Genomic DNA, 26,922 nt, shown 5'->3' with positions numbered 1-26,922 from the left:
GCCATGAAATGACAGGTCCACGCACTTGTGTTCTGATTGGCTCCAGCGATGCTGCCGTTTCGGTGTCAGCCAATCGGAGTGTGCGCATCTGCGGTTCGCGCCGCTCGGCCGCCGTGGCCCGGTTGCTGCTGGCTCCGGCTAACGGCCGTTGTGTGAATTCCAGAATAGCCCCCTCGGCCCCTCCCCCATCCATCCTTCCGTACTGGGTGCGCGCGCCCAGGAGCGCGGCCTAGTGCCTGCCTACACGCCCGTTATTGGCCGTGGGGTCTGCTCGGCTCCGCAGCCGCGTTCGCCGTCTCTCCTCCTCCCCCCCAACGTCTGGTGGCGGGAGCTGCTCAGCCCCAGCCCGAGGTACGGAGAAAGATAGCGGGGCTGGAGGCTCGAGCTGGCTCGGCCCTGTCACCTTCGCGGCCCTCCGGGGCGATTGTCGGTCGGTCCGTCCGTCCGCCGGCTCGGCGCCAGAAAGTAACCGTGAACCTGGATCTCGGGCGGGGCCCCAAAGCAACCGCGGGCCTCCGTCAGCTGTTCCCGTAGTGACAGGGCGACGGGCAGGGGAAGCTGGCTCTGGGGCGATGCTGACTGATCGCCTCCCCGCTGACACCAATAGCAATACCACGCCTCGGTGTCTCCGTGGGTCCCCTGGCACGTCTCCCTTTTGGGGTGAAACCCGCCTGCTCTGGGTGTTTGTTAGTCTTTGCTTTGTTTATTAAAGTACCTTATTGTTGTGCGGCAGTTGGGCGGATGAATGTCAATCGTGTCAGTGCAGAAAGGCTTTTTTCAAGATAAGTTTTTGCAGAGTTTTCTTTACAGGTTCAGACACTGGGCTAACCTAGTAGAGAGAGGCTCCATTCTCAGTTTGCATATAGCCCCTGGCTATTGCATTTTGGTTGTGTCACTACTCTTGGTTATGGAGGAGCCCCACTCTACTATCTGCCAGAATAAAAATTAGCTCTAATTGTCTGGGAATGTCTTTCCCACCAGGCCACTGTTCATTATTGCATCATGTGACCTTAATCTGAATTAATGCCGGCAGTACTTTTGGTCCCATTATTCCAAGAGTTCATTCTCTGGTTGGATTTGGTTTGGATCTTTTAAAATTATTAGCTGATGTAGCATCTTTTGTTTTTATGCAGACTCTCTCTCTCTCTGCTCCTTTCATCTTCTCCTTGCCTAGCTCTGTACTAGATCTAATTTATGTTGGTATGTAAGGATATCTACTAACCATAAGTCAAAATTAGCCACTGTTACCTCCTTGCTAAAACTCCAGATATATTTGTTTCCTTTACAGTTCAAACCCTATTGTGAAATAAGCCACCAGGTTCCACTCAGTCTTCTTTTCCCACAGATTTACTGTTAGTATGTTGCTTTCTTAAATCTGGTTTTGAATGACATTCCATGTGAGATTAGCTAAATATACTGAAAAACGATGCTAAATTCAGAACTATGTGAGGATTCAGCTATTCCCATTAGTTAGTCTATTTGATATGGCAAGAAAATGCATGGAATTGTAATAAGCAGAAACTGGACACATTTTTCCCTTGGAGTCTGTAAAGATGAGAAGATCTGCTGTGATATTCTTTTCTCCCAGGGCTTTTCTAGACTAGGATTTGGAAGGTGTTTGGGTTATTAGCATGTGTTAGCTAACAGTTTCCTAATCCTAGTCTAGAGAAGGCCTTGCTGTGCGATTCATGCATATATGTAGAGCAGAATACTGGTTTAGGGAGAGACCCTACAGATTTTAGAACTTTTTGCTCTTTGTAATCTAATCTAGGTTTCTATAGCATACCCATCACCTTTGTATCTTGTTGCCAGTATTCAGCTGTTCAGTATTTTTCTATTATTTAAATACAGTTTTTCTGCTTTTCTCCTGCAAATGGGACTTTTCAGTTTTGTGCCTTTGGTCGAGATGTTTCCTATTTGACATGCAGATTTGCTAGTGTAAACTGATGGTCAGCTGCCTTCCTGCCTTTTAACCTCTAAGAAGCCTCCTCCCCCTTAAGTGGGCATCAGTGGGTCTCACCAAGTATATATAGTTGAGTCAGTGTAACTAATGGGGAGTTTATAGATCTGGTCATAAGATGAAAAGATGAAGGAGGCAAAAACTGAGAGGGAAAAGAAATATTTTTCTTTCTCAAACTTGGCTGCCACACAGTTTTGCGCTGAAATCACTTATAGCTTATCTGCATGTGGAAATTGGCTACTATAACTATTTCAGAATGACAATTCCACTATCACTATTCTGCAATAACTCCCCTGCATGGATTGTTAACTCACAGACTGGGATCTGCTATTAGTGTGCTCAGGAATTGACACAACTCTCATTCGATAATGACAGAAAGGCTTTAATTACTATACTTATAAACATATATAATGAGCCCCCAAACCAAAAATCCAGTATATTTTAGCTGCAAAAGCAATTATCCTCACCAATGAAGGCAAGAGGCAGTGATGGTTTCTTAGCAGCTTCCCAAGAGAGCTTGGATCCCTGGTCTCAGAAAACAGCTGGGCAAAATGGCGGGTCTTGTCAGTGTCTTGTCCAGAGTGTCTCTTCACTCTTGAAGCTTGCTTGCCTTGCTTATTTCCATTGCTTCTCTTTTATATTCTTAAAATCAATGTTTTTCAAAGCATTTTGGTAATTTACATGAATAAACACAGGAATTCCCGAAAACAATACAAGAGGGAGAGACCCATGTGTTTTACTTAGTTAAAAGGTGCTATCCACCTAGATTTGTTGTTTAGTTTCAGTGTTCCACCGTTCAAACAAAGGGGCTTTGGGGTTGTTTGTGATTAAATTGAGCAATACTTGGGGTGGCATCCAGCCATGGGCTTTGATCATAAGATATTTTGAGAGATCTGGATCCATGGAGGTCTAGCACGCCCTGCATTTAACACATTTCTGTTTACTGCATAGATAAGTTACTCCCAGAGGATAAGTTCCTTAGGGAAGATGATCCAGACAAGAGAGGCAATTAATAAGCAGTTACCTTAATGAAATACCAGACATACTTTGAGAATGGAAAGACAGCATGGGTGTGTTGCAATGAGAAACAACCACCCCTTTTCGAAAAGGACTCCAGCCACCATTTCACATACTCTGCAATATGCAATTTATTAATATTTGGTAGCTTAATTTTATAAATAGGCCCAGCCTAGCTGAAATTTCATGGTCTACATGGATGCACTGTTCTGAAAGAAAAGTAACTATTCTAAAACAGTGTCCACATGGGGAAGTTATTCCAGAATAGCTGAATTATACTGGAATAATTATTCTGAAATAGCTATCCTAGTCAGTTTCCTCTGGGTAGACAAGACCTAAGTCAGTTTTAACTCATATCTTTTGTGATTTTGGTGCAAGTATGTGTATGGACACTTATTCCGAAATGAGTGACCAAACCCATACTTGCATAAAAATAACAAGGTGTGAATTACAAAGAATTTTGTTATTTTGGTGCCAGTGTGAGATTAATCCAGCCTTCAGACGTCTGCAGCAGCACCTTCAAACTTAACCTCTGCCGAGGAGAGCCTGTACTCTACATACTACAAAGCTGTGGGGTAAAATTTATGTGGCTTAGGAACCTAAGGGCTTGTTTATACATGGACTGTTCAGGGACAGCTAAGTGTGGACCCACTTATTCAAGAATAAATGTGCCTTGTTCCTATTTAGTTTAATACACTTTGAAAGTGGGTTGAACTAAAGAGGAATAAAGCACTCTTTTCCAGAATAAAAGTATCCACAAATGGAGTTATGCAGGCAAAGTTATTCCTAAATAATTCCATGGCTATGTACACACTACAGTTTAAGTCACTAAAATTTATGTCATTCTGGGTGTGAATAAACCGCCCCGCTGAGCGACATGTTACACTGACCTAGCACCAGTTTGGACACCACTATGGCAGTGGGAGCGCATCTCTTGACAGCTACCGCCACTCGTGGGGGCTGGAGTAATTAAGCTGACGAGAGAGCTCTCTCCTGTCAGCTTAGAGCCTCTGCACTATCAGAGATGCTGTAAGCTCTTTAGTGTAACCATGGCCCATGTGTAAACAAGCATTAAGTCCCAATTTAAAAAATGATTTAGATACTGAAGAGCCTAAATTATGTTGACTTTCAATGAGACTTAAACTGTGAAGTGCCAAAGTCACTTTTGAAAATGAGACTTGGGCTCTTAGGCCAAAGCAGTTTGGAATTTTTTGCCCTTTTTGATTAGCTTTGAGTTTTAGCGGTAAGGATCATCTGTTGTGTTTTGCATTTAGTGTGTTGTGAAATCTGTAACCCTAGGAGGAAGCATGAGTGAATTCCGCATTCACCATGATGTCAATGAGCTGTTAAGCCTGCTGCGTGTTCATGGAGGGGAAGGAGCTGAAGTGTACATAGATCTCCTGCAAAAGAACCGAACGCCTTATGTTACCACAACTGTCTCTGCACACAGTGCTAAGGTGAGTTAGTTTGGATTTACTCACTGCTAGGCTGCAATGATGGTTGAAATACATTTTGTCTTAATTGGATTGTGGGGATCCCCTGGAATTATTGACAGATATTCCAGGACTCTAGTGATAGCAGAATCAAGTCTAAAGAGAGAAACTTAGAGCAAAGGAGAGCTCTTGAGTTTCTAGAAGGACAAGGAATGTCCTTCCCCTGCTCTGCAGTCTAAACTCACCATACTAACCCTCAGAAGTTCCTGGACAACCTGAGCCACCCTCCTCCACATTCCTAATAAGCGCTGAGATGTTAGGTATGCCATCTAAGTGACTCAGAGCTATCATCTACATTTCTAAAGGGGCAGCATGGAGAGGAAGCATCAGGCCTAATAGCTTGACAATTGCTTGAGAGTAGAGCATAGGTCAGTATGCTGACCCAGGAATTGGATGCTCTAGAGGAGGTAAGTCAGGCTGCTGGTATGAGGACTTGCTAAAAAATGGTACTGAGGTCAGGCTGCATTGGGGAGGAAGGGTAGTCTGATCAGAAACTGCAGCATTAATGAGTCAGATTGTATTTCCGTGAAGGGGGTTAGGGTCTCTGCGTTCAGAAATTCTAATAAAATGAGGGGGGAAAAGATTAATGTAAAAAAGTCTATGCTTGGCATCTGCCTCAGGTTGGGGTTTTTTTATTTCAACCAAAAGGGTTGAGATTTTGGAAAATGAAAAATAGTTTTGTAAATGTAATTTACTTAGACATTTGATTTGGTACTTGTTTGACATTTAATTAAATAACTAGAAATAACTAGAAAGATACAAAATTAACACGGCATATAATAAAAGGATTAAAAACTGGCTAGGTGACAGGTCTCAAAACATAACTGTAAACAGAGAATCGTTATCGAGCAAAGGTGTGTCTCGTGTGGGCTTATGCATTCATGGTCCTATGTTATTTAACATTTTTATCCATGTCCTGGAAGAAAAAATAAACTCATCACTGATAAAGTTTGCAGATGATACACAAATTGAGGTACTGGTATATAATGAAGAGGATAGGTCACTGATACAGAGCAATCTGGATTTTTTGGTTAACTGGGCACAAGCAAATAATATGCTATTTAATAATGATAAATGTAAATGTATATATCTAGCAACAAAAAATAAAGGCCACACTGACTCTATCCTGACTCACACTGACTCTATCCTGGAGACTCTATCCTGGGAAGCAGTGACTCTTGAAAAAAAACTTGGGGTTGGTGGTGGATAATTAGCTGAACATCAGCTCCCAGTACAATGTTGTGGCCAAAAGGGCTAATGCTACCTTTGGATCCATAAACGGGAATCTTGAGTAGGAGTACAGAGTTGCTGCTATTGCTGCTTTTCTCCACCTTACCCCCCAACAGAGTAGCATTTAGCCTAATGGAAGATCAGGAGTCTTCCTTTTTTGCCTCACTTCTTCCACTTACAATCATTAATAGTTCTATATAATTCCCATACCATATTGTTGAGCACGACCTCCTACTTGTCACCCATGCTCTCAGCAGTAATCATTCCCTTCCTATTTTACAGACAGTGTATCTGGGGTCTAGAATTTTTACAAAGCCATCTCTGAAAGAACCTGGAACAGAACCCAGATCTCTTAACTCATTCATTTAGCCACACTGTTTTTCAGAATGTGTCTATGTCAAATCTTGGCCATGGTGTCTGTACAGTGAAGCTATTCCTGCATACTTACCTTTGCAAAGAACTTTTAGACCCATAGATGAATGAGAATTGTGTAAATATAAACAACATTAAATAAACAAGTAGAATCCAAACTTAAAGTGTATTGCTTTAACAAATGGACCATATTCTTCTCTCAGGGTCAGTAAGAGAACTGTATTCTACTTCTGACTAGCAGGTAGTTGCAGATGACTATATATCTTTATTTTCTCTCTTTTTTTTTTTTTTTTTTTTTTTTAAAGATCCTGGTAATTCCATGCAGTTAAAAGAACAGTATGAAGAGTGAAAGGAGAATAATTTAGAAATTAGGAAATGCTAGAATTAAGGGAACACATTGTGATATAATCAGGACACAATCCAGACTAGTGGGGAGCTGTGTCACCCCTGCCCTGCAACCTTGGGTGCCTTACAGTGCCTTGCTGTCATAACTCCCACCTGGACCGTGCACAAACAGCCTTCCAGCATGCAAGCCACACCTTGATTCTCTATGTGTAAGTGCAGCCAGCCAGCTATACCCTGGCTCTCATCAGCCTTGGTTATACCTCAGCATGCCCCCAGTCCAGGATCTTCCCCCAGAAAAAAATGTTCTGTACTGTCCAGCCCTCACCTGGCTAGGACAAATATATTGTCCGTTATTTCTTTAAGGGAATAATATGCCGCTTTATTATCTTAGAGTACTCAGACACTTCAGTTTAAACATACTGGATTAGATAAAACAGTAAAACTAATGTATTAACTACAAAGAAAGAGATTTTAAGTGAGTACAAATAGAGGCATAAAAGTTAGAAATGGATACAAGAAAAATAAAGATAAAACATTTAGTAGTGCCTAACTTAAAGTATTAGATTCAAGCAAAGTTTCTTACCACATCCTCCATTACATTACCGACCAAAGTCTCAGGTCAGGACTCTTTCTTACCCCCTCCTCCACTCTTCCCCTTCTCCAAGTTCAGTGGCTGTTTTCCTTTGTCTTCTTAGGTGCAATGCCAAAAAGAGACAGAGAAAGAGGAAAGTGTCTTATGGGGTCTGCCCCTTCTTTATGTAGTCCTCTCTCCCCTTTGAGAAACATTTCCAGCTGGGAGCAAGGCGACAGGCAGTCTAGTGAAGAAAGGAAACGCCATGCTGTTTCTTTGCTAAAATACAGAGTTTTGTCCCTGCCCTCTTCCTTGCCAAAGAATGGTCACCTAGCAGGTCCATCAGTTTTGTTGACACCTGGCTGAAGCATCAGTTTGCCCTTTGTCTCTGAGGAGGTAGTTTAGCCACTTCCCATACTTATTTGGGAAACATACTTCAGTCATGATTTTAGCTTATGTTTATAACTTTACATATAATGTTGCTATGTGCATTTTGCCATGACATTATTGATCAGCAAGTTATGAGTTTTTAAATGATACCTCCCAAGGCATACCTTGTATAAACATTATTACAGTAGTGCGTAGGATGTAAACTCAGAGTTGTATCTTATACATATGAGCTTAATCCTGGCCATTTGTGCATATGCATTATGGTACAGTCTTTAGTTATATGATTACATTCTTGTTTTTGCATAGCACCTCTGTAGCTCTTTGTAAAGTTGGGTATGCAAAGGTAGCCCTATTTTACAAACACCATAGCCAAGATCTAACATTTTTTTTTATTTTTCTAAAATGTGTTTGAAGCTTTCTCCTAAAATGCCAACATTTATGTTTAAATACTTAATTTGTATTCTTAATATATGATGTTTTACAGGTTAAAATAGCGGAATTTTCTCGAACTCCGGAAGATTTTTTAAAGAAGTATGATGAGTTGAAATCCAAAAATACAAGAAATCTAGATCCTTTGGTGTATCTACTGTCAAAGCTCACAGAAGACAAAGAGGTAGCACATTTGTGTTTTCATTTCTGTCGGTCTGATGCAAAATATTTATAAATAGCAACAATGATTTTTGATTATAGCACACTATTAAAAAGCTGTTCAGATAAACATATCTGAACCAAAATACACAAACGAGTCTCAATTCATTTGGTAATGAATGCACTATTTAAGATTACAATAGTTAGAATGAATGCCCTCACATACTCTTATCTAACCTTCTGTTTTTGGTTATTCATGAATTTCTCAGAAAGTTTTCTTTTGGGCCTAGACATGAATTTTAATTTTGACTTTGAGAAAAACCCATTCAAGCTATTTTGAATTATATAAGGGTAAAATACATTTTACACGTTGAGAAAATGTTAAGATGTCTTTTTGCATAATATATATAAAATTGGAAAAATAACAGAGTTCTAAGCATTTAAAAATTGGACACTTCACCAGAACAGGTCTTCTCTGGCGCTCATCACTACACTGCTAAGGGCCCAATCCTGCAATCTGTTCTGCAGAGGCTAACCCTGTGCGCATGCAGAGCCCCATTGATTTCATTTCCATTCCATGTGGTTGTAAGCATACAGATCATATTGCAGGATTTGGGGGCCTTAGTTAGAATCTGAACTAATATCTTTGGAGAAAATACTCAGTGTACAAAACTTGATCTACAGATAGATTTTTGAATGCAGAAACTTTTTTTTGTGCTTACAGACTTTAAAACTTATCTGGAAACCTTCAACAAAGTAAACTTAATGGCTGAAAATTTTCAAAAATGTCTTCTTATTTTCAGTGTCACCATTTTTAGATGGCCTGCTTGACATGTGTCGGCCCTGATTTTAAGAGGTGCTGAGCATCTGCAGGTCCCATTGATTTCAGATGCACTTATGGATGCTTAAAGCTTCAGTAAATCCAGTTCCAAGTGTCTCAAAGATGGGTACCCAAAATCAGAAATGACTTTTGAGAATTCTGACATTCAAGACTTCCACTGTTTGTTTCCTGTGGAGATAAACTGCTGCAATGGAGACTGGTGGCCCTTCAGAGTTGTAACTGTAAGAGGGGGAATGGGCCCGCTATTGTGGGGAGCTTTCCTGACTCATACACTACCCCGGTGGAGTTGGCTAGCAAAAGGATCTGAGTCCTTGCTCCCACTCTCTTTACCCAGGGGCCCACCTGACCTCTACGACTCCCTTTCCACTCTCCTGTATGGTGGGGTCCCTGTAACCCTGACAAGGCTGGGCCCAGGATTCCTGGGGCTCAACCGCCAATCTTGCCGTGGTCTGTTAGAGCAGGGGCTAGGGTGTCCCCACCCCGGGGTACTAACTCTGCACTGGGCGCTTCCCTGACCCACTAATCATTGCACTTAGTTCAAAGCAATACAATTTATTAAACAAACAGCAATCAAAAATCAAATAAGAAAAGAGGAGAAAGGTTAAAGGAAAACACCCGACAGTGCCCCCTGGCCTGGGGGCACCACACACAGCATCGCTGGGTGTAAGGGAGGTTCATAGTCTGTGTCATATGTCGCGGGCCCCCTCCCCAGGCCCTGGCTGCACTGCAGGGACGCAGAGAGTCAGACACTTGCTCTGGCAGTGACCACATACTCCCAGGCTCTAGAGGGCAGAGCCCTTCTCCCCAGCGTCAGCCCACCTGTTGGGATCACAATCCCCCTCCGAGTCTGGCCTGTTAGGCCTCTGGGCTGGTGGCAGCTCCCTGTGCTTGGCCCTGCCTAGGGTCCCCCTTGCTCTCCCCAGCTGCCCGCCGCCCCCCAAAGCTCCAGACAGCTCCAGCCCCAGCTCCTGCTCTGCTCAGTGCAGCTGTGCCCGGCTCTGCTCAGCTCGGCTCTCTGGGATGCCCCTCTGGCTCTGCTGCTGTGGGTCAGCTCAGTTCCCTGGGCTTCTTCTCTGGCCTCCTGCACCCAGGCCCAGCTCCTGCTCTATTCTGCTCTGCTTAGCTCGGCTCTCTGGGATGCCACTCTGGTTCTGCTGCTGTGGGTCACCTCGGCTCCCTGTACCTCTTCTCCTGCCTCCCAGCCGCTGCCTGCTTTGTCCTTAGCTTGGCCTTGCTCTCTGCTCAGGCAGGCACTCCAGCTCACACAGAGGATGGGACGCCTCCGCCCTCCTGGCTCCCTCATTGGCCTGCCCGCCCTGTCAATCAGGCTGACCTGAGTTGGCCTCTCCCCACTGGCCCTGGGGGCTGTGTCTGTTTCAGGGTCCTGCTTCCTCAAGAGCTGCCAACCAAAAAGACTCACTAAGTTTCAGTAAGGGGCTAATAGACCCCTTACTTAACAATGACATCTGTGACCCTCGAGCCAAAAAGGTTGGGAACCGCTGCCCTAAAACATTTGTTTTCTGTGAAGAAAAACTAAAACATAAAAAACTTTAAACATTGACGTGTCTCTGTGTTGAATGTTTTGGTCTGCAAGTCTTACGTTTTTTTCAAGCCCACTCTTCAAGCACTTCTCATTGCACATTACAAGTCCTGTGTTCTTAGAATTTGCAGTGTGAACAAGTAAAGGAACAAAGTGTAGTTTAAATCATGTCAGTTTTTTTAAAAAATGGATTAAAAGGAGTTACAGGTACTCTGCCTGCTGCTAATACCCCCTGACAATTTCTGTGGTTTCAGAATTTCATTTTCTTTTTTCTTGTTGTTTGTTTTTAAAATGTTGATCTCTTTATTCCTTTTTGAGAAATCCACAGTTTAATTTATTGTTTCTAACTAGCTACAGCAGGGAAACTGTAAAACTTACTATACAGAAAGAGCTGCCAAATGCACAAAGTAAATACACAGAAAGAGACTTCCCTACTCTGTTCTGTTACAATTGTCTGTGAGATTATTTATAACCATAGAAGGTGAAAAAATTCATATAAATGTGATTTTTAAATTGGTTTGTCCTTGTACACATCTACAGAGCTTGTAAAGTGCAGCACTTCGGAGCTTTTTTCTTCCTTTGTGATTTCCTCTTAAAAGGGGGGGAGCAGGAGGAGGGGCAGAGAATTAAAGTAGAAAAACTTACGTTAATGTAGCATTCACGTTGTACATTTAATGCTCAGAAATAAAAAAATGAAAAAGTTTCCTGCTAAATTTAATTGAATCACATTGTATATACAGTTCATTATATTTCAGTTTCTTTTAAAATATATATCTTAATTGCTGATTGTTAAATGTATGCCATAAAACAACAGACAGGAAAGAATTGCACCTTTTACATTTTCTGATTTTTGAATGTTTAACATATTGACCTTAATGTCACACAAGTAGATATTTTTGCATAATGATATGTAATATACATACCAAATGCTACCCCTCAATGCTATGGCAACATTATAAAGAGAATCTTATACAGAGACAATTTATAAAACACTTGAATCAATGGGTTTTTGAAAGAGGGATGAGATGTGCAGTAACTATTTCCATTTGGGTGAAGGTCTCTCTGATCTAGAAATATCAAAAAATGATAGAGTGTCTTGTTGTCTCAATCCTTATTCTGTAGTGTTCATGAATAAGTTCATTTTGTTGTTGTTGTTGTTGTGTATTTATAGACACTCCAGTATTTGCAGCAGAATGCAAAGGAAAGGGCAGAGCTTGCAGTGAATGCCACAACAAGTGGCAGCACCAGTTTTACCATTCCCTCAACCACTTCCAAGATATCCATGCAGGAGCTTGAGGAGTTACGCAAGCAGCTTGGTAGTGTAACAACCAGCTCCAGTGTACAGCAGGTAATGTCTCTTCCACACTCTGGAGATACAAAACCACCTTGAACATGTAGGGCTTTAATCATTACCTTTTATTATCTTGTGGTGTAATTGTGGCAGAGTGGGAATTTTCTATAATATTGTTATGAATCCTGTGTGTGCCTCACTTTCCTTCTGTACTTTGCATTCCTACCCTGTGGAGGAAAAAGGGATAAGTCTTCTCTTAGAGCGGGGCTGCATGTACAGAATATGGTATGGGTGTCACCTTACTATCTGGTCTGCAGTAAATAGGATAATTAAGGAATTGGTTGAAATTGACCAGATCAACAGATTGTCAAGAGGAACAATGGAAGCCCGAATGACTGAACAATTGACACCTAACACTACAAAGCTCCGGCAGGTGGAATTGTGAACTCAGCATGGCCCTGCCTGGAGACAGAGCACTGGAAGGGCATAAAGAGTGGACTTCTGGAAGAATCTGACTGCTCTCATCTGGGATTGAAAAAGAGTTTCAGAGAGAGAGCCTAAGAGGGAATCCACTACAGCTTGGCTGGTGGATTGCTCTAGCTAGACCCAAATGGACTTTGTTTTAACCTTTGTTTCTCTATGCTAATTCAAGGACTTCCAGTGCTGTATTCCAGCTGACATGTAAATTCTGTTCTGTTTTGAAAATGCTGTTTGGTGTCACTGCAAATACTTGCTGAGCTGCGTCAGTCCCTCAAGAGTGTACAAGTCTCTAACCAGCAGTCTATTTTAGTTGAACTTGTTGAGCAGAGCTCACAGCATGAAGCAGGAATGCTGGGGCCTAGATGTTCAGTCTCAGAGGCAGTGAGGCCACATGGCCTACTCTGAAGGAAGAGAGAAACCCTTTGGTGGTCCGGCATACTGAAGAGATTGCGCCAAGAGACTGTTTAAAAGCCGCAGCATAGCACAGATTCTGTGGATCCATATATGACCCCAACAGAATCCCAGTGCAGGAGGGCAAGGAACTGACAAGTATCTGGTAGTGAATTTCATCTGGCCTGACCAGTTTAGGATACCTCAACTCTCACGAATATAAACGTACATGACACCTCTTATATACGGGTATCAATGGAAAGCTAACAACATACTGATCATTAATATTATTTTGCAGTGTATATATAGAGGACAATTTCAAAATTACAAACATACTGGGAATTACATTCTTGAAGTGTGTCTGCCAGGCAGGGCTGAAGTTACCCCACCGTAGACAAAGGAATGTGGTTCTGACACATTGAAGGTACTTCCAAATACATGAAAAGACAGTAGGAATGTATTTACATGGAAGGTAAATGGAACCATCAAGCTAACAAGGGGAAGAGATAACCACTCAGCATCACGTCAGCAGGGAGATTGCAGGAACAGATCAATTTGTATTTTAGCAAACACCAGCAGGGGAAGAAGCCAGCATGGAACTTCCGTCCTCACGAGACTCCATGTCTCCTTCCTCACAGTGTGAATGAACTTAATTGGGGGGTAACTTTCAGAAGAATCCATTTCAGAGGTTCATTGTACTATAAAAGAGAGAGGCAAAGAACTTCAAGTTATCTTTCATCTAAGAAGACAAAGGAACTTGGTGGCAGATCCTGACCAAGTAGGAGGTCAGCCAGGTAGAGTGGTAAAAATCTTACCTTGAACCAGTACTGTAGTTTTATTTGGTCTCTAGAAAGCATTTTTCACTTTTATTTTCTTGTAGCCATTTCTGACTCTGTCCTTTATACCCGAACTCACTTAAAATCCTATTTCCTTTTGATAATAAACTTGTTTTACTTTTAATTTAAGCCAACCAAGTGCTGTGTTTGAATTGATGTGATAGTTAACTCCAGTTGTAGTGATAAGTTGTGAATTTTGTCTCTTTAGAGGAGCAAACAAACCTTATTATTCCTCTGAATGGTCCAGGAAAGTGCTGGACATTGCAGAGCACACAGTTTTAGGAAAGTTCAGGACTGAGAGATGCTAGGGTCTTTTGGCCAAGTGTAACCAAAACAGGTGGAGTCCAGAGTGTGGCTGTGGCGTAACAAGCAGACTGCTGGAGTTCAGAGCTTCTGATCCAGCACAGCTTATTACACAGACACTCAGAGCATGCTTGTATACTGGCTGGGAGCTTCCAGCTACAGCAACAGAGCATTTTAAGGCACTCAGTGTTACAGGGCAAGTGATGAGAACCCCTCACTGGTGTAGATTGTACCCCAGAGCCTCTCTGTGATATTAACATGTTCTGGGAGTACAGATTTTCAATATAAGAGCTGTCCTCAACTCCCACCCACCACCTAGAATGAAGGGTTCGTTTCTGGCTGTGACTTTACACCTTGAATGCACACTCTTCTTCCAGTGAATTCATTACTTTTACCCTGTGCTGTGTGTGATATGCTATCCCATTGGAGTCACTAGTGGCCTGTGCATCTGACTTCAGTCCTTGGTTCTCTCATTAGAACTCCTGCCAGTGTCTAGTCCTCAGAAATAGCCTTGTGACTGTTAGGCTCAGAAGCCCACACTGTTGGAAGGAGAAGGGAGTCAAACAATGAACTGCCTCCTCATCTGGCCATAATTTTAGAAAGGCAGATTGCATGCAATAGAGGGCCCCAAGCACCTGGTAGCTTTGCTTGTGCTTCAGGCTAGTCCTACTAATGCCAGAAGTGTCTGGGGATGCAACTGGCCAAGGAGAAGGTGGTGGTATTGTTGAAAGAAAAAGAAGTGGGAAAGACAAGAACATAGAGAATTCATTCCACCAGGGATGTTATTTGGGATTGCTCAAATGAGAAGCACAGACTCCAGAAAAGCCAGTTCGTAGGACTGGGGATATTTTTATGAGCATCTGCATATTCTGGGGAGCACTGGGTCAGTGTGTGCCAGGGATTTCTGGGGACAGTGTACTGGAGTAGAACGTTTTACACATTTACCAGGGAGAATGGTGCTTTGGGGTGGGAGGTGCCATGCATTTCCTCAGAAGCTCAGTATTCCAACATGATGTTCTCTTCATAATTTGGAAGGTGGGATTTAATTCTGGGTTGTGATCTAGATTTCAACTCATAATGAATTGTCACAGCTGAGAAATAAAACTCTAAAAACACCAGTTTATTTTGGGGACATTGGTAACCCTACTGAGAATGGTAGAATGCAATAATGACATCTCCCCTGGTACTGGCCAGTCCCTTGTAGACAGAATAGTTAACCTGCCTTTCTGTCTGTTGTAGTGACTGAGCCCTAAGGCTGGGCATGGAAAAGCCAGGCTGTTTTGTCTTTGGTTAGTGAAGTAAACAAAGCTTCTAAAAATGCTTATGAACAGACAAAGAAAAAAGCCCTACAGTGTTAATAGCTAAGTCCTGCATCCTATTACACAAAGACCTGTTCTCTCCACTGTTGTCCTCAGATTGACTAGTTCAACTGTTTGTAATTGATGGCTGGTTTGAAATGCTACTTTTCCAGGTTGGTGTTTTTAAAAAGCCCCTCTCTCCTTTTTGACAGCCTCTCGAGCTTATACGAAAGATGCTCCGAGACAAGCAAAACAAGAAGAATTCTGGCCAGCCTATTCCAGTATTTCCATCCTGGGTGTATGAGAGATCTGCACTTACTGGGGATTTCTTAACTGGCTCCAGTTTAAGCACTGACACAACAGTACCTATAGGTATGTGCCACACAGACAAAAATGACTTGAGTGTTTTATACAGTGTATTTGCTCTTAGGTCTCATTCAGATTTCACCAAATATTCAAGATGAGGAGAAAGCTTAGCTCTAGTTAACTCTGCTAAGGAAGAAATGGGTTCAGAGAAAAGCCTTAAGGCTTTGTTAACAGTATTTGTCAAGACTTGAATCCCAGCCCCAAAATTTCATTGGATGTGATATGTGAAACCAGATGATTACACATCTGTCAGTGTTCTATGTTATGTATGCTGTAACATGTAAAACAAGCATTAGTAAGCAGAAGAGCTTAAATCAGGGGTTGGCACCCTGCAACACGCGTGCCAAAAGTGGCAAGCTCTGACTTTGAGCAGCATGCAACGCCCTGGCTGGAGCCGCACTGCTCTATGCTCGCTGCCGACACTGCTGCCAGAACAGGCTCCAGACCGCCCCCGCTGCTGGAACAGGGCTCCAGACCACCCCCACGCCAACACTGCTGCCAGAATGGGGCTCCAGACCGCCACCAGCACTGCCGCCGGCACTGGGAGATGGGCGGGGGGAAGATTGGACATGGCCCTTTGTTAAGGTTGCCCACTCCTGGCTTAAATTCTGTGCAAAAGGTAGATCTCTCCAATCTTAATTAAAAGTTTTTATTCTTCCTTACACTGTCTCCATATAACCTCACTGTAGGAATTTGAAGCTTGGTGACTCATAGCCCCCTTGGAAGTGCTAGGCCCTGTAGCAGTTGAGTAAATCACTTGTCAGTGATACTCCATGATCAAAGGGATAGCCTGTGGAGGCCAGTATGCAAGTAATTAATAGGGAGTGGGAAAGGGAAGTGGCCTTATGTATAAATTTAGAGGCTTCCTGGAAGAACCCCTTTTAAAGCAGAGGGAGCCTGCAACAGAGTGAGCTTACAAGATAAGGAGAGTTTGGCTGGAGGGGAAGATGTCTGAGGGATTATAACAATTAGAAAGGCACCAAGTCCCCAAGAAAAGTAACTGACAGAATAAAGAAAACTAAATACTCCTAACAAACATACCCTAAACATAAGCTACAAAAAAAAGCCCCAAGAGTAAAAATGCGAGCAGAAGTCCAGTAGCAGCAGGGCAGGGTTTATTGCATAGAGTGTGAGGTGTGTAATTTCCTGCCTTGTGGGCAGATTGTGTGTGTACGCGCTCACAGTGCAAGCAATGCACAACCATCTGAGACAGCGTATGGGCTCTTGAGATGAGAGTGGCTGAATTGGGGGAGCAAAGGGAGAGAGAGGTACATAGAAGAGGCTTACTGGGACATAATAGAGCAGTCCCTCCTCCTGACCTATAGCCCCTGTGCTCTTGAGGAGGATGAAAGTCTTGGGACAGGAGAGCATCAAGCTGGAGTGGAGGGAGACAATCCCATAGGTGGACCTCACCTTTCAGATGATGTCATGATATCCTGTCACACTGAGTATTTTCCTCTGGGGGAAGGGACCCTCGTTATGAGGAGGAGACAGGCAGTAGTAGTAGAGGATTCAGATATTAGAAATATAGATAGTTAAGTTTGTTATGTCCGAGAGAACCGCATGATGACTTGCCTGCCAGGTGCTAAAGTAGCAGATGTCACAAGACATCTAGATAGCCTGATAGGTTGTGCTGGAGTGGAGCTGATGGTCATACATGTAGAAACCAGTGACATAGGGAAAGATAGGAGAGAGGTCCTGGGGACCAAAGTTAGGCTGCTAGGTGAGATATTAAAGGTGACCTCCATGGTAGCATTCTCTAAAATGCTTCAGTTCCACGTGCAGGGCCAGAAAGACAGGCAGAACTGCAAGAGTTTCGGTGTGTGGATAAGGTGATGGTGTAGGGAGGAGAGATTTAGGTTTATTAGGAACTGGGGAACCTTTTGGGGAAGGAGTGGCCTATACAGGAGGGATGGGCTCCACCTAAACCAAAACGGAACCAGGCTGCTGGCACATATTCCTTAGTGATTAATTTATTAAAGGGGAACTTTATATTGTAATAATGATAATAGGAAAGAAGTTGGTAAAGTACAAGTAGGATTTAGTGAGGAACAGTCAGATGAAATATAGTCCTGTGTAAGTATAACATATGAAGGTAAAAAGCTGAATATTGACAAAGTGTATAATTGCTTATATACAAATGGGTGAATAGAATGCCTGGCTTTAAACGAGGACATTGATATAATAGGCATTGTGGAAACTTGATTGAATGAGAATAATCAATGGGACATAGTAAATACCAGGTTATAAAATATGTAGGAATGACAGAGTAGGGTTGCTGTGTTAAAGTATGGAGTCAAACAAGGTAAAAATCTTAAATGAAACCAACTGTACCATGCAATCTCTATGGATAGAAATTCCATCCTTGAATAAAAAACATATAGCAATAGGAATATTATGCTACTCACCACTTGACCAGATGGTGGCAATGACTCTGAAATACTAAGAGGGGTTAGAGAGGCTACAAAAGCAGAAAGCACAATAAAAATGGTTGATTTCAGCTATCCTCGTATTGACTGGGTAACTTGTTACCTCAGGGCGTGAGGCAGAGAGAAAATTTCTATACATCGTGAATGAATGCAGCTTAGAGCAGCTAGTCCTGGAACCCACAAGAGGAGGACCAATTCTTCGATTAGTCTTGAGTGGCACACAGGATCTAGTCCAAGAAGTATAGCTGAACCGCACAGTTATAGTGACCATAATGTAATTAAATTTAAAATTTTTGTAGGTGTGATAATTCCCCAAGCCGCCACCATAATAGCATTTAATTTTAAAAAGGGGAACTGCACAGAAATGATTACCTGTTAGAAATTAGAAGAAATTGTCACAGGGTTTAATGCCTGCATCTAGCCTGGGGACTATTTAAAAACACCATAAAATCATAGAACTGAAGGGTATAGTCGGGACCGCAATCTAATCTAATCTAATCCCCTGACAATATGCAGGATTTGTTGTGTCTAAACCATCCAAGACAGATGGCTGTCCAGCCTCCTTTTGAAAACCTCCACTGAAGAGGCTTCCACAACCTCCTTAGGCAGTCTGTGCCATAACCCTACTGTTATTACAGTTAGGAAGTTTTTCCTGAGATTTAATCTAAATCTGCTGTGCTGGAGTTTGAATCCACTGTTTCTTGTCCTGCCATCTGTGGCAAGAGAGAACAACTTTTCTCCATCTTTTTTATGGCAGCCTTTCAAGTATTTGAAGACCGCTGTCATGTGTCCCCCTTAATCTCCTCTTTTCCAAACTAAACACCCAGTTCCTTCAGCTTTTCCTCATATGGCTCGCATTCCATCCCTTTGATCATCTTTGTCATTCACCTTTGAATCCTTTCCAGTTTCACTACATCCTTTCTTCAAATCTGTGACCAAAATTGGACATAGTACTCCAGCTGAGGCCTAACCAGATCCAAATAGAGCAGAACTATCACCTCCCGTGACTTGCGTGCTATGCCTGTGTTAATGCAACCTAAAATTGCATTTGCTTTCTTTTTGCAACAGCATCACAGTATTGACTCATGTTGAGGTTGAGATCCATCCCAACTCACAGATCCTTCTCAGCAGTGCTGCTGCCAAGCTAGTTATCCCCCATTTCTGTATTTGTGCGTTTAGTTTTCCTTCCCTAAGTATAGCATCTTACATTAGTCTTTGTTGAATTTCATTTTGTTGTCTGTAGCCTAGTTCTTCAATTTATCAAGAACCCTCTGAATTTTAGTTCTGTCCTCCAGAGTATTGGCACCCCCCCAGCATTGTGTCATCTGCAGACTTGATCAGTAGGCTGTCTATTCCTACATCCAGGTAATTAATAAAGACGTTAAATAACACTGGACCCAGAACTGGACCTGTGGAATCCCACTTGAGACCTCCTTCCAATCTGACATCATTCCGTTAATAATTACTTGGGTGCAATTATTTAACCAATTATGTATCCACGTAATGATAGTTCTGCCAAGTCTGCATTTCTCCAGCTTACTTATCAGAATGTCAGGTGGGAACTGTGTCAAAAGTTTTGCTGAAATCCAGATATATTATGCCCACAGCATTCCCCCTATCCATCAAACCAGATGCTTTATCAAAGAAGAAAATCAAGCTGATTTGGGAAGATTTGTTCTTAATAAATCCATGCTGGCTGCTAGTGATTACCGCTTCATCCTCCAGGTGTTCGTAAATTGAATGTTTTATGCATCTTTTACTTGATTTAAATATGTTCCTATTAGAGAAATTTGTAAAGCTGCTACTTGGAAGCTGGTGCATTCACTAAACATTGTGCGCTGGATCTAACATCTAAAGCAGATGCCAAATTTTGGCAGTGGGGTGGTTCAGTCCTTATTTCCGAGGAAGGTTATGGAATCCATGTCACTGGAGATTAAGAACAAATTGGACAAACATCTGTCAGGTGGTCACGGTTTATTTGGTGCTGCCTCACCACGGGACTGGACTAGTTGATCTCTCGAGGTCTCTTCCATCCCTACTTTCCTATGATTTGATGATTATTTAATTAGGATTCCGTTCTCACTTTCAGGGTTTTTCAGCACCGCTTGTCAAGCTGCCTATAAATGGAAATATCTAGAGCCATTCTAAAAAGAAATGGTTACTTATTTTAATTGAATTTCTTCAAGTTAACTCTGCATAGTCACACTTTCTGTGCACCTTCCCCTTTTTCTCAGAGTCCTGGCAGGGTCTTCTGGGTTGGTGGTGGAAGGAACTGAGGTGGTAGAGGGCGCAGCGCTCCCGTTTATAGCCTCACCCTCAGAATGTTCAGAGACACAGGCCTGGTCTACAGTGACATCGACAGGAGATATGCAAGCTACAGTTGCTGTACTGCGGCATCTTCGCTGTGCTGTGTCGACCGGAGAGCACTTCTGAGATCAATTGAGCGGGTCTCCATAGCCCGCTCAGTCGATCCCATTGCATCAATCCATGCAGCCTTGGCAGTATAGACATACCCTGAGAGAAGGAGTAGGAGGGAGTGCACATATGTTCCAACAGGCACTGTTTAGAGAGAGAGAAGGTTCAATTATTAGGCACCATCAGGCAACACAGTTTTCATTAGTGTGCATATGCAGTTATCTTGAAGAACTCCAGTTACAAGTAATTAACTTTAATTGAAAATTTTCAAGTCTACAAAATTGCTGACAAGACTGGTACTTCCCCAGTTCTAGTGTAGTTAGATTAGTGGGCAGAGTACAGGTGGGAAGGTCAGAAATGCAAAGTGAATGTAATTTATTCCATAGCTATCGTGGTCATAGATGTTGGGTATGTATTTATGTCTGTATAACGTATATTTTGGCACACAAGCAAGGTAGAGGATTCTATTCTCTGGTTTAGAAAGGTAGGCAGACATTTTCTGGATTTTACCCCCAAACGAGTTCTGTTTTTCCATCCCTTACCTCATCTTTGTGTGTGCATCTTTGTGACTTGTTCTCCTTGAGTCATGGTATTTTCTGTTGAGGTCCAAGTACTAGATCAAAACTATGTGGTTTTAGTTTAAAAAGTCTCTTGATGACTTCTGAACATTCAATAAAAACTCAGTAAACTGTGGTCCATCTTCCCTGAAGATTGCTTTGATTTGCGCTTTCTACAAAACCTGGTTTCAGTCTGCTTGTGCTAAAAGGTGGGAAGACAGCACTGCTATTGAGGAAAATGGTGCATACTAACTATCCCATTTAACAGCACCTCATCTCCATGTTTCACTGTCTTTTAATCCAGCCTGATCATACTAATCAAAAAACTATAAAGGAATGAAAAGGAGTTGAGAATAGTTCTGTCGTGTGTTCAGATTTTGTACTTTCTGTCCTCTGTTTTCAAATAGGTACCTTACTCTTAGCTTCTCAAGAGTCCACAATTGTGGAAGACTTGCTGTATGTTTTGATTGGCGTGGATGGAAGATACATCACAGCACAGCCTCTCATAGGCAGGCAGAACCGAGCTTTCTTAGTGGATCCCAACTTGGACATGTCCATCAAAGAGCTAGTGACCAGGATTCTTCCAGTAGCTGCAAGTTACTCCACTGTGACCAGGTATCAGATGTGGCCTTTGTTTTGCACATGACAGGACGTGTCTGTCTGCTTGGCTCTGGCACCCAGAATTGAATTACAGAATCTGTTTGTGTGGTGCTTTATGCAGATGTTTTATTTCCAAGTATGTTGCCTGGTTTAGAAACCACCTTAGCTTAGTTTATCCCATTGAGATGTAAAATAAAAACAGGAACTCCTCAAAGTTGTGCAGCTGGCTAACAAGCCAGCCCCTACCCGAGTCTCTACTGGGTCAAGACCTTAGCTTCAGTGGAATGAAGCGATAATTGTGATGTTCTAGTATCACAGCTGTTAATGTGATTCAGGGCTTTTGGGGTCTTAAACGGGGGCAGAAAGTACTGTTTGTGGTGTTTGCATGCTGAATGCTCCTCTGAAATAGTGGGGTTGGGAAGACTGTCCATTGTCCCTTTTAGCCTGGTCATTGGGGGCAATCAGCACATACTACTGTAGTAAATGGATTACTCCATTTCACTTGTACATCCCTTATAAGTATTCTTCTTCTTCTTTCGTATGGCATTTGACAAGCAACAGACTGAAATTATAACTGAATCTTGAGCTTTGAAAGCCATTCTAATGCTTCTGTGATAGCGAGGTGGATCCCCCTTTGCCACCATCTAAGTGTGAATGGTGCAGTTGTCTTTGATGTGTTGCCTGGTTTGTACTTCAGCACAGTCACAATTTAGTGATTCTTTGATTTTTTTTTCCATTTGTGGAACAGATATCCACACCTTCCATGCATTGTCTGAACTCTGTTAAGTGCAGTCCACTGTCTATGCGGAAGACAGAATCGCAGGACTCCAGGGGAAAGAGATGATAACCTTCCTCCAGTCTCCCCTGTTCATGTGAAAGCACAACAAATGTCATCAAATTGGCGACCAAATGTCCTTAAAGGACAAGCAGTCAGAAAAGCAACAGCAATAACAGCCCGTGTCAGGGCCAAACCTTTCCTATAAATATTAATGATAGTTCTTAGAAAGGAGGTCACTTCAAAGCATCATTCAGTCTCTCTTCTCCCTTTCCTTTCCAGACTCCTCAGTCACACCCTCAGTAAGTGCTCTCTCCTCTGGGTCCTACCCTCTATGCTCCCAAATATTGTTCTCTCCAGAGCTTCAGATTAACTCTTCTGGCCAAATTTCAGGTCCTGTATTCCAGATTTACCCTCCTTCCTTTGACAGTGTCAACCATGCTCTTCCTCTGGAAGTCTTGTTCTCTTTTGCCTTTTGTGACTTTTTGTGGTTCTCCTGCCTCTCTAGTCATTTGCTCAATTGCTCCTTTTCATCTCCCCCCGCCCGCACACACTTTCAATAGATATCCCACCAGATTTGAGCCTTGGATCCATCCTATTCTCCTGCTTTACACGATTGCTGGATAATCTTATCCTCATGCCTACCATATTTACACTCACATCTTTCCAATCTGCCTCTCCACTCCAAACCCCATTCCCTCCATCCAAATTGCATCTCTGCTTGTCTGTGTGACATCTCCTCAAGGATGTCCAGCCACCAACTTAAATTCAGTGTTCCCAAAATTAAGCCCCACCCTAAACCTTCCCTTTCTCCTCCCTCTCTTCATCACTGTGGACCACATCATCATACCCCTATCACTAAGTGTTTTAAAATAGATATTCGGGGAAAAAATGATAAACTACATAAACTTCTCATAATATATTAATCATTTGCTACCTAACTTTAGCTATACTTGAAACATTTAAATATATATATATATATATATATATATATATATATATATATAAATATTTGTTTAAAATATACATCAACTATTTGTACTACATAATTTACAAACAAACAAAATTTGTTTATAAAAATACAACTAGTTAAAGAAAACTTATTAAGATAAAGAATAGAAGCAAAGTTCAGCGGAGGTAGAGATGGGGAGGAAAGGCAGTGGGTAAGGAGTGGGGAGGAAGCATTTAATAGGATCATTCAGATAGGAAATCATCCCATATCTCTGGGAATTTTTCTTGGCCACCTTGGAAGGATTGCCAAGCTTATGATGTCTGTGTGCCAGTCTTAAATTGTTGGTTACTTTTTAGATTTCCATTTTTATAGTACTATTCTTTTAGCAATTATTATTGGGCTGCTTAGCCAAAGATTTCCAGATTTATTCAGTTTTCAGTTAACATCCATTAGGTTTAAAATTACATGTTTAGCTTGTAAAACAATTTTATTAGATAGGAAAAAATTAACTCTACAGTTAAGCTCTGTACAAAATCTATAGGTATAGGAACATTTGCAGAGCGTACGAGTTCAGTTAGCACCTGCTGAATCATAGCGCCAACATTTGTCTGACTTAGCAGCCCCTATTTTGAACAGTCAGAGAAAGGTCTAATGCATCTTCCATACAGATTTTCTGATAGATTAACCATAAATGGAGGTCCAAAGAACAGTTCAGAGCACTGGCTAAAATATGTTTTTAGTGGTTAGTAGAGAATAATTGTCTTTGTCCCTCCTCCCATTTCTTTTTTAGGGAATCCATATTTAATTCAAATTTGTTGTCCAAGTTTGTATAACATGCTGCCATAGCTCTTGGCAATCTGAGTAATATTTGGAGAAATGAAAGCAGTTCAGGTGGATCAAGGTAGCTCGGGCAATGAGACCAAACAGATGGGAGATGGCATGTTTAAGTTGAATATATTCCCACTCCTTCTTAGTCTGTAGATTGAATGTTTCTTGTAATATTGTAAAACAGGAAATTGACTGATGGTCAGAATCCCTTTCCTAATTAAACCTGGCCAAATCATGTGGTTGCCTTCTAAATAGAGGCCTTGGTTTGTAGAAGGGGGTGATTTTTAAATTTAGTAGACATTATATGCCAAGTATTTCTGCCTGCCACAATAGTAGTAATTGTTCTTTAGGGAATCAATAGTAATCCAAGTGCAGCACATTAGAAAGGGGTAAAGGAGCGACCAATTCTTCTTCCAGCTGGAGCCAATCCAGGGCTCTACAGCATGAGGGAGTGAGCTGCTGTGCTTCTTGACTAAGAATTACTGTCTGATGATAAAGTTTGAAGTCAGGAAATCTAAAACCACCTGTTTTAACAGGGAACAATAATCTTTGTGAGGAGAATCTGGGTTTGTTATCAGCACCCCCACAAGAAGTACCTGAACATGTTGTTAATTTTGGTAAAATAAAAGGGAGGAATATGGATGGGTGGGGAATTCAGAATAAAAAGGATCTTAGGAAAAGCATTCATTTTAATTGTTTGTTTTTCCCAAAGTGAGAGAGGTAGTGCCTTCCATTTATTTAAATCATTGCTAATTGCATGATTAATGAAGCCAGGTTAACCTTGACTATGTTTTAAATTTCCTTTGGGAACAGAATGCCAAGATATCTGAAGTTTCTGTTGCTATCTAAATGTACCCTGTAGGAGAGCCACTTCCAGCTAGATCAAATGAGATCATAATTGCTTCCGACTTATCCGAATGAATCTTGTAGCTGGAGAATTTGTCATTGTTATCTATTGTTTGGAGGATACCTGGAATAGATTGATTCAGATTTTTTTATAATAAAAAGATGTTGTTTGCATCTGGAAGGATTTTCATCTCCTGAGTCCCTGATTTGATTCCTTGAATATCTTCATGTTCCCTAATTAGTATTGCAAGTGTTTCTAATGCTAGATTGAACGGGAGAGGGGAGAGCACGCATCCCTGGCTAGTGCCCCCCAAAAGATCGGGGGTGGGGTATTTTGTGCTATTTGTTTGGATCCGAGCATTGGGATTGGAATATAACAGCTTTATCCATGAAATAAAGGGTTTTTCCAACCCAAATTTATCTAGAGTAAGAAACAGATATTACCAGTTCATTCTGTCAAAAGCTTTTCTCTGCATCAAGTGAAATGATTGTATGGGAGTTTCTAGAATGTTGGTGGAATGAGATAACATTAATCACCTGATTTGTGTGATCTGAACTATGCTTTTTTTAATAAATCTTACTTGATTCGGGTGAGCTGTATCACTCATTATTTTTTCAAACCTCTTAGCCAATATTCCTGAAAATATTTTATATCCGTATTAATTAAAGAGATGGGTCTATAGTTATTACACTTTTGCACATCTTTACCCAGTTTAAGTAGTACAATAATTAGGGCTTCCCTCAGAATAGGATGTAACATACCTTTTTTAAGGCATCTTTGTAAATATATAACAGCTTAGGAGCCAGAATTTCTTTGAGACTTTGATAGAATTTTATCAGTAGGTCATCATGGCTGGAGGTCTTGATTATTTCCTCTGATTGTAAGAGAGAGGCCAGCCTGGTATGCTGCTCTTCTGAGATTTGTGGGAGGTTGAGTTTAACAACATTATTCAGCTCTTCTGGGTCAGGTGGTGAATTATTATTGTTAAGAACCTGGTAGAATTTCAAAAATTGATCATTAAGCTCTTTTTGATCTGGTTTGAATGATACTGTTTGGGATGTTTCGCATCTCACTTTTAATCTGTATGCAAGAATTTTCTGGTTTTTCCCCAAACTCCCAGTGTGTGTGTTTGATTGTAAAAAGAGCCAATTTGGGTTGTGCTGAAGTCAATCTATTTACTTCACACTGAAGAGTGATTAATTAATTAAGATTTCCTTAGGAGGGGTAGTTTGCACATTCTAAATCTAGAGCTTTAAGTTGTTCGGTTAATTCCAGGAGCTCAAACTGACTAGCCCTCTTTCTATCCACTGAATATGAAATGATCCTGCCCCTAATGAAAGCTTATCCTGATTCACCATATGGGATATCTCTGGCATACGTTTGTTTTGAAGAAAAACCTAATTTCTTCTGTGAAAGAGTACTGAGAATGTTTATTTTTCAAAAGACTGGAGTTCAGTCTCCATCCTTTAAAAGTCCAATTTGTCTTGGGAGAGCAAAATTGTAGTATTGCTGGTGAATGATTGAGATCATGATAGACTTTCATTATCAAGCACTAAGTCCACCAAATTTGTAAAAATCAGGAAGAAATCTATTTGTGAATATGCTGAATGTGGAGAGGGGAAAAAAAGTAAAATCCTTCATTGTAGGGTTCTGCAACCTCCAGACATCTTTTAACCCTAATTCTTCCGTATGATCTTTTATAATGCTTCTGGCATGTGACTGTGTATGCTTGGCTGGCTTGACTTGCCTAAAAAAGGGTCCAGCACCTCATTAAAATCTCCTGCTATGTCGACTGATTCTAGTGGGCTATTAATTAATTTGGAAAAAGTTTTTTAAAAATCCAGACCATATCTAATTTTTACCCCTTCTTCCTATGTAATATTTCTAAGATTCAGTCTTCTCTCTCCACCTACCCAGCTAAAAATCTCATTGAGGTCCAACAATAATCACGTCTTCTCTGGCCTTGACTACTGCAACCTTGCCTTTCTTCAGTCCATTCACATTGCTGCAGCAAAAATGATCTTTCTGGCTTGTTACTGATCACATCACCCTCTTCCCTGCATCCCTCCACTGGCTCCACGTTTAGTACAAACACCTTCATCCTTAAGGCCCTTGACAACTCCACCCTACCAAGCTGCTTGCTTAGTTTATTGCAGTGTCAAGCTCACCTTTACTTTGCAACTTTCTCAGGTCTTACCACCCAGCAGT

General features: G+C 41.6%; 1 protein-coding gene across 5 annotated transcripts in view; it reads left to right on the top strand.

Annotated features, from left to right (window-relative positions):
- TUBGCP2 (tubulin gamma complex component 2) overlaps nucleotides 1-26,922 on the top strand; it is a 64,009-nt gene that overhangs the window by 146 nt on the left and 36,941 nt on the right. For 2 of the 5 annotated variants that reach the window (XM_067538644.1, XM_067538670.1), the window contains exons 2-6: nucleotides 4,277-4,434; nucleotides 7,863-7,991; nucleotides 11,519-11,695; nucleotides 15,158-15,317; nucleotides 21,120-21,327. In XM_067538644.1, the coding sequence (XP_067394745.1) occupies nucleotides 4,285-4,434; nucleotides 7,863-7,991; nucleotides 11,519-11,695; nucleotides 15,158-15,317; nucleotides 21,120-21,327 (824 nt within the window). In that variant the 5' untranslated portion in view covers nucleotides 4,277-4,284. Of the gene's footprint in view, nucleotides 1-208; nucleotides 352-3,515; nucleotides 3,553-3,715; nucleotides 4,435-7,862; nucleotides 7,992-11,518; nucleotides 11,696-15,157; nucleotides 15,318-21,119; nucleotides 21,328-26,922 lie in introns of those variants that run through there. The other 3 variants (XM_067538662.1, XM_067538657.1, XM_067538650.1) reach the window with 3 other exon arrangements.

This window comes from Emydura macquarii, unplaced genomic scaffold (genome assembly GCF_026122565.2).
Source record: "Emydura macquarii macquarii isolate MOO-44397 ecotype Brisbane River unplaced genomic scaffold, CSIRO-AGI_Emac_v2 contig_67, whole genome shotgun sequence".
Lineage (NCBI taxonomy): Eukaryota > Metazoa > Chordata > Testudines > Chelidae > Emydura > Emydura macquarii.
The sequence above is the reverse complement of the archived record's forward strand: the minus strand, read 5'-3'. Positions and strand labels throughout refer to the sequence as shown.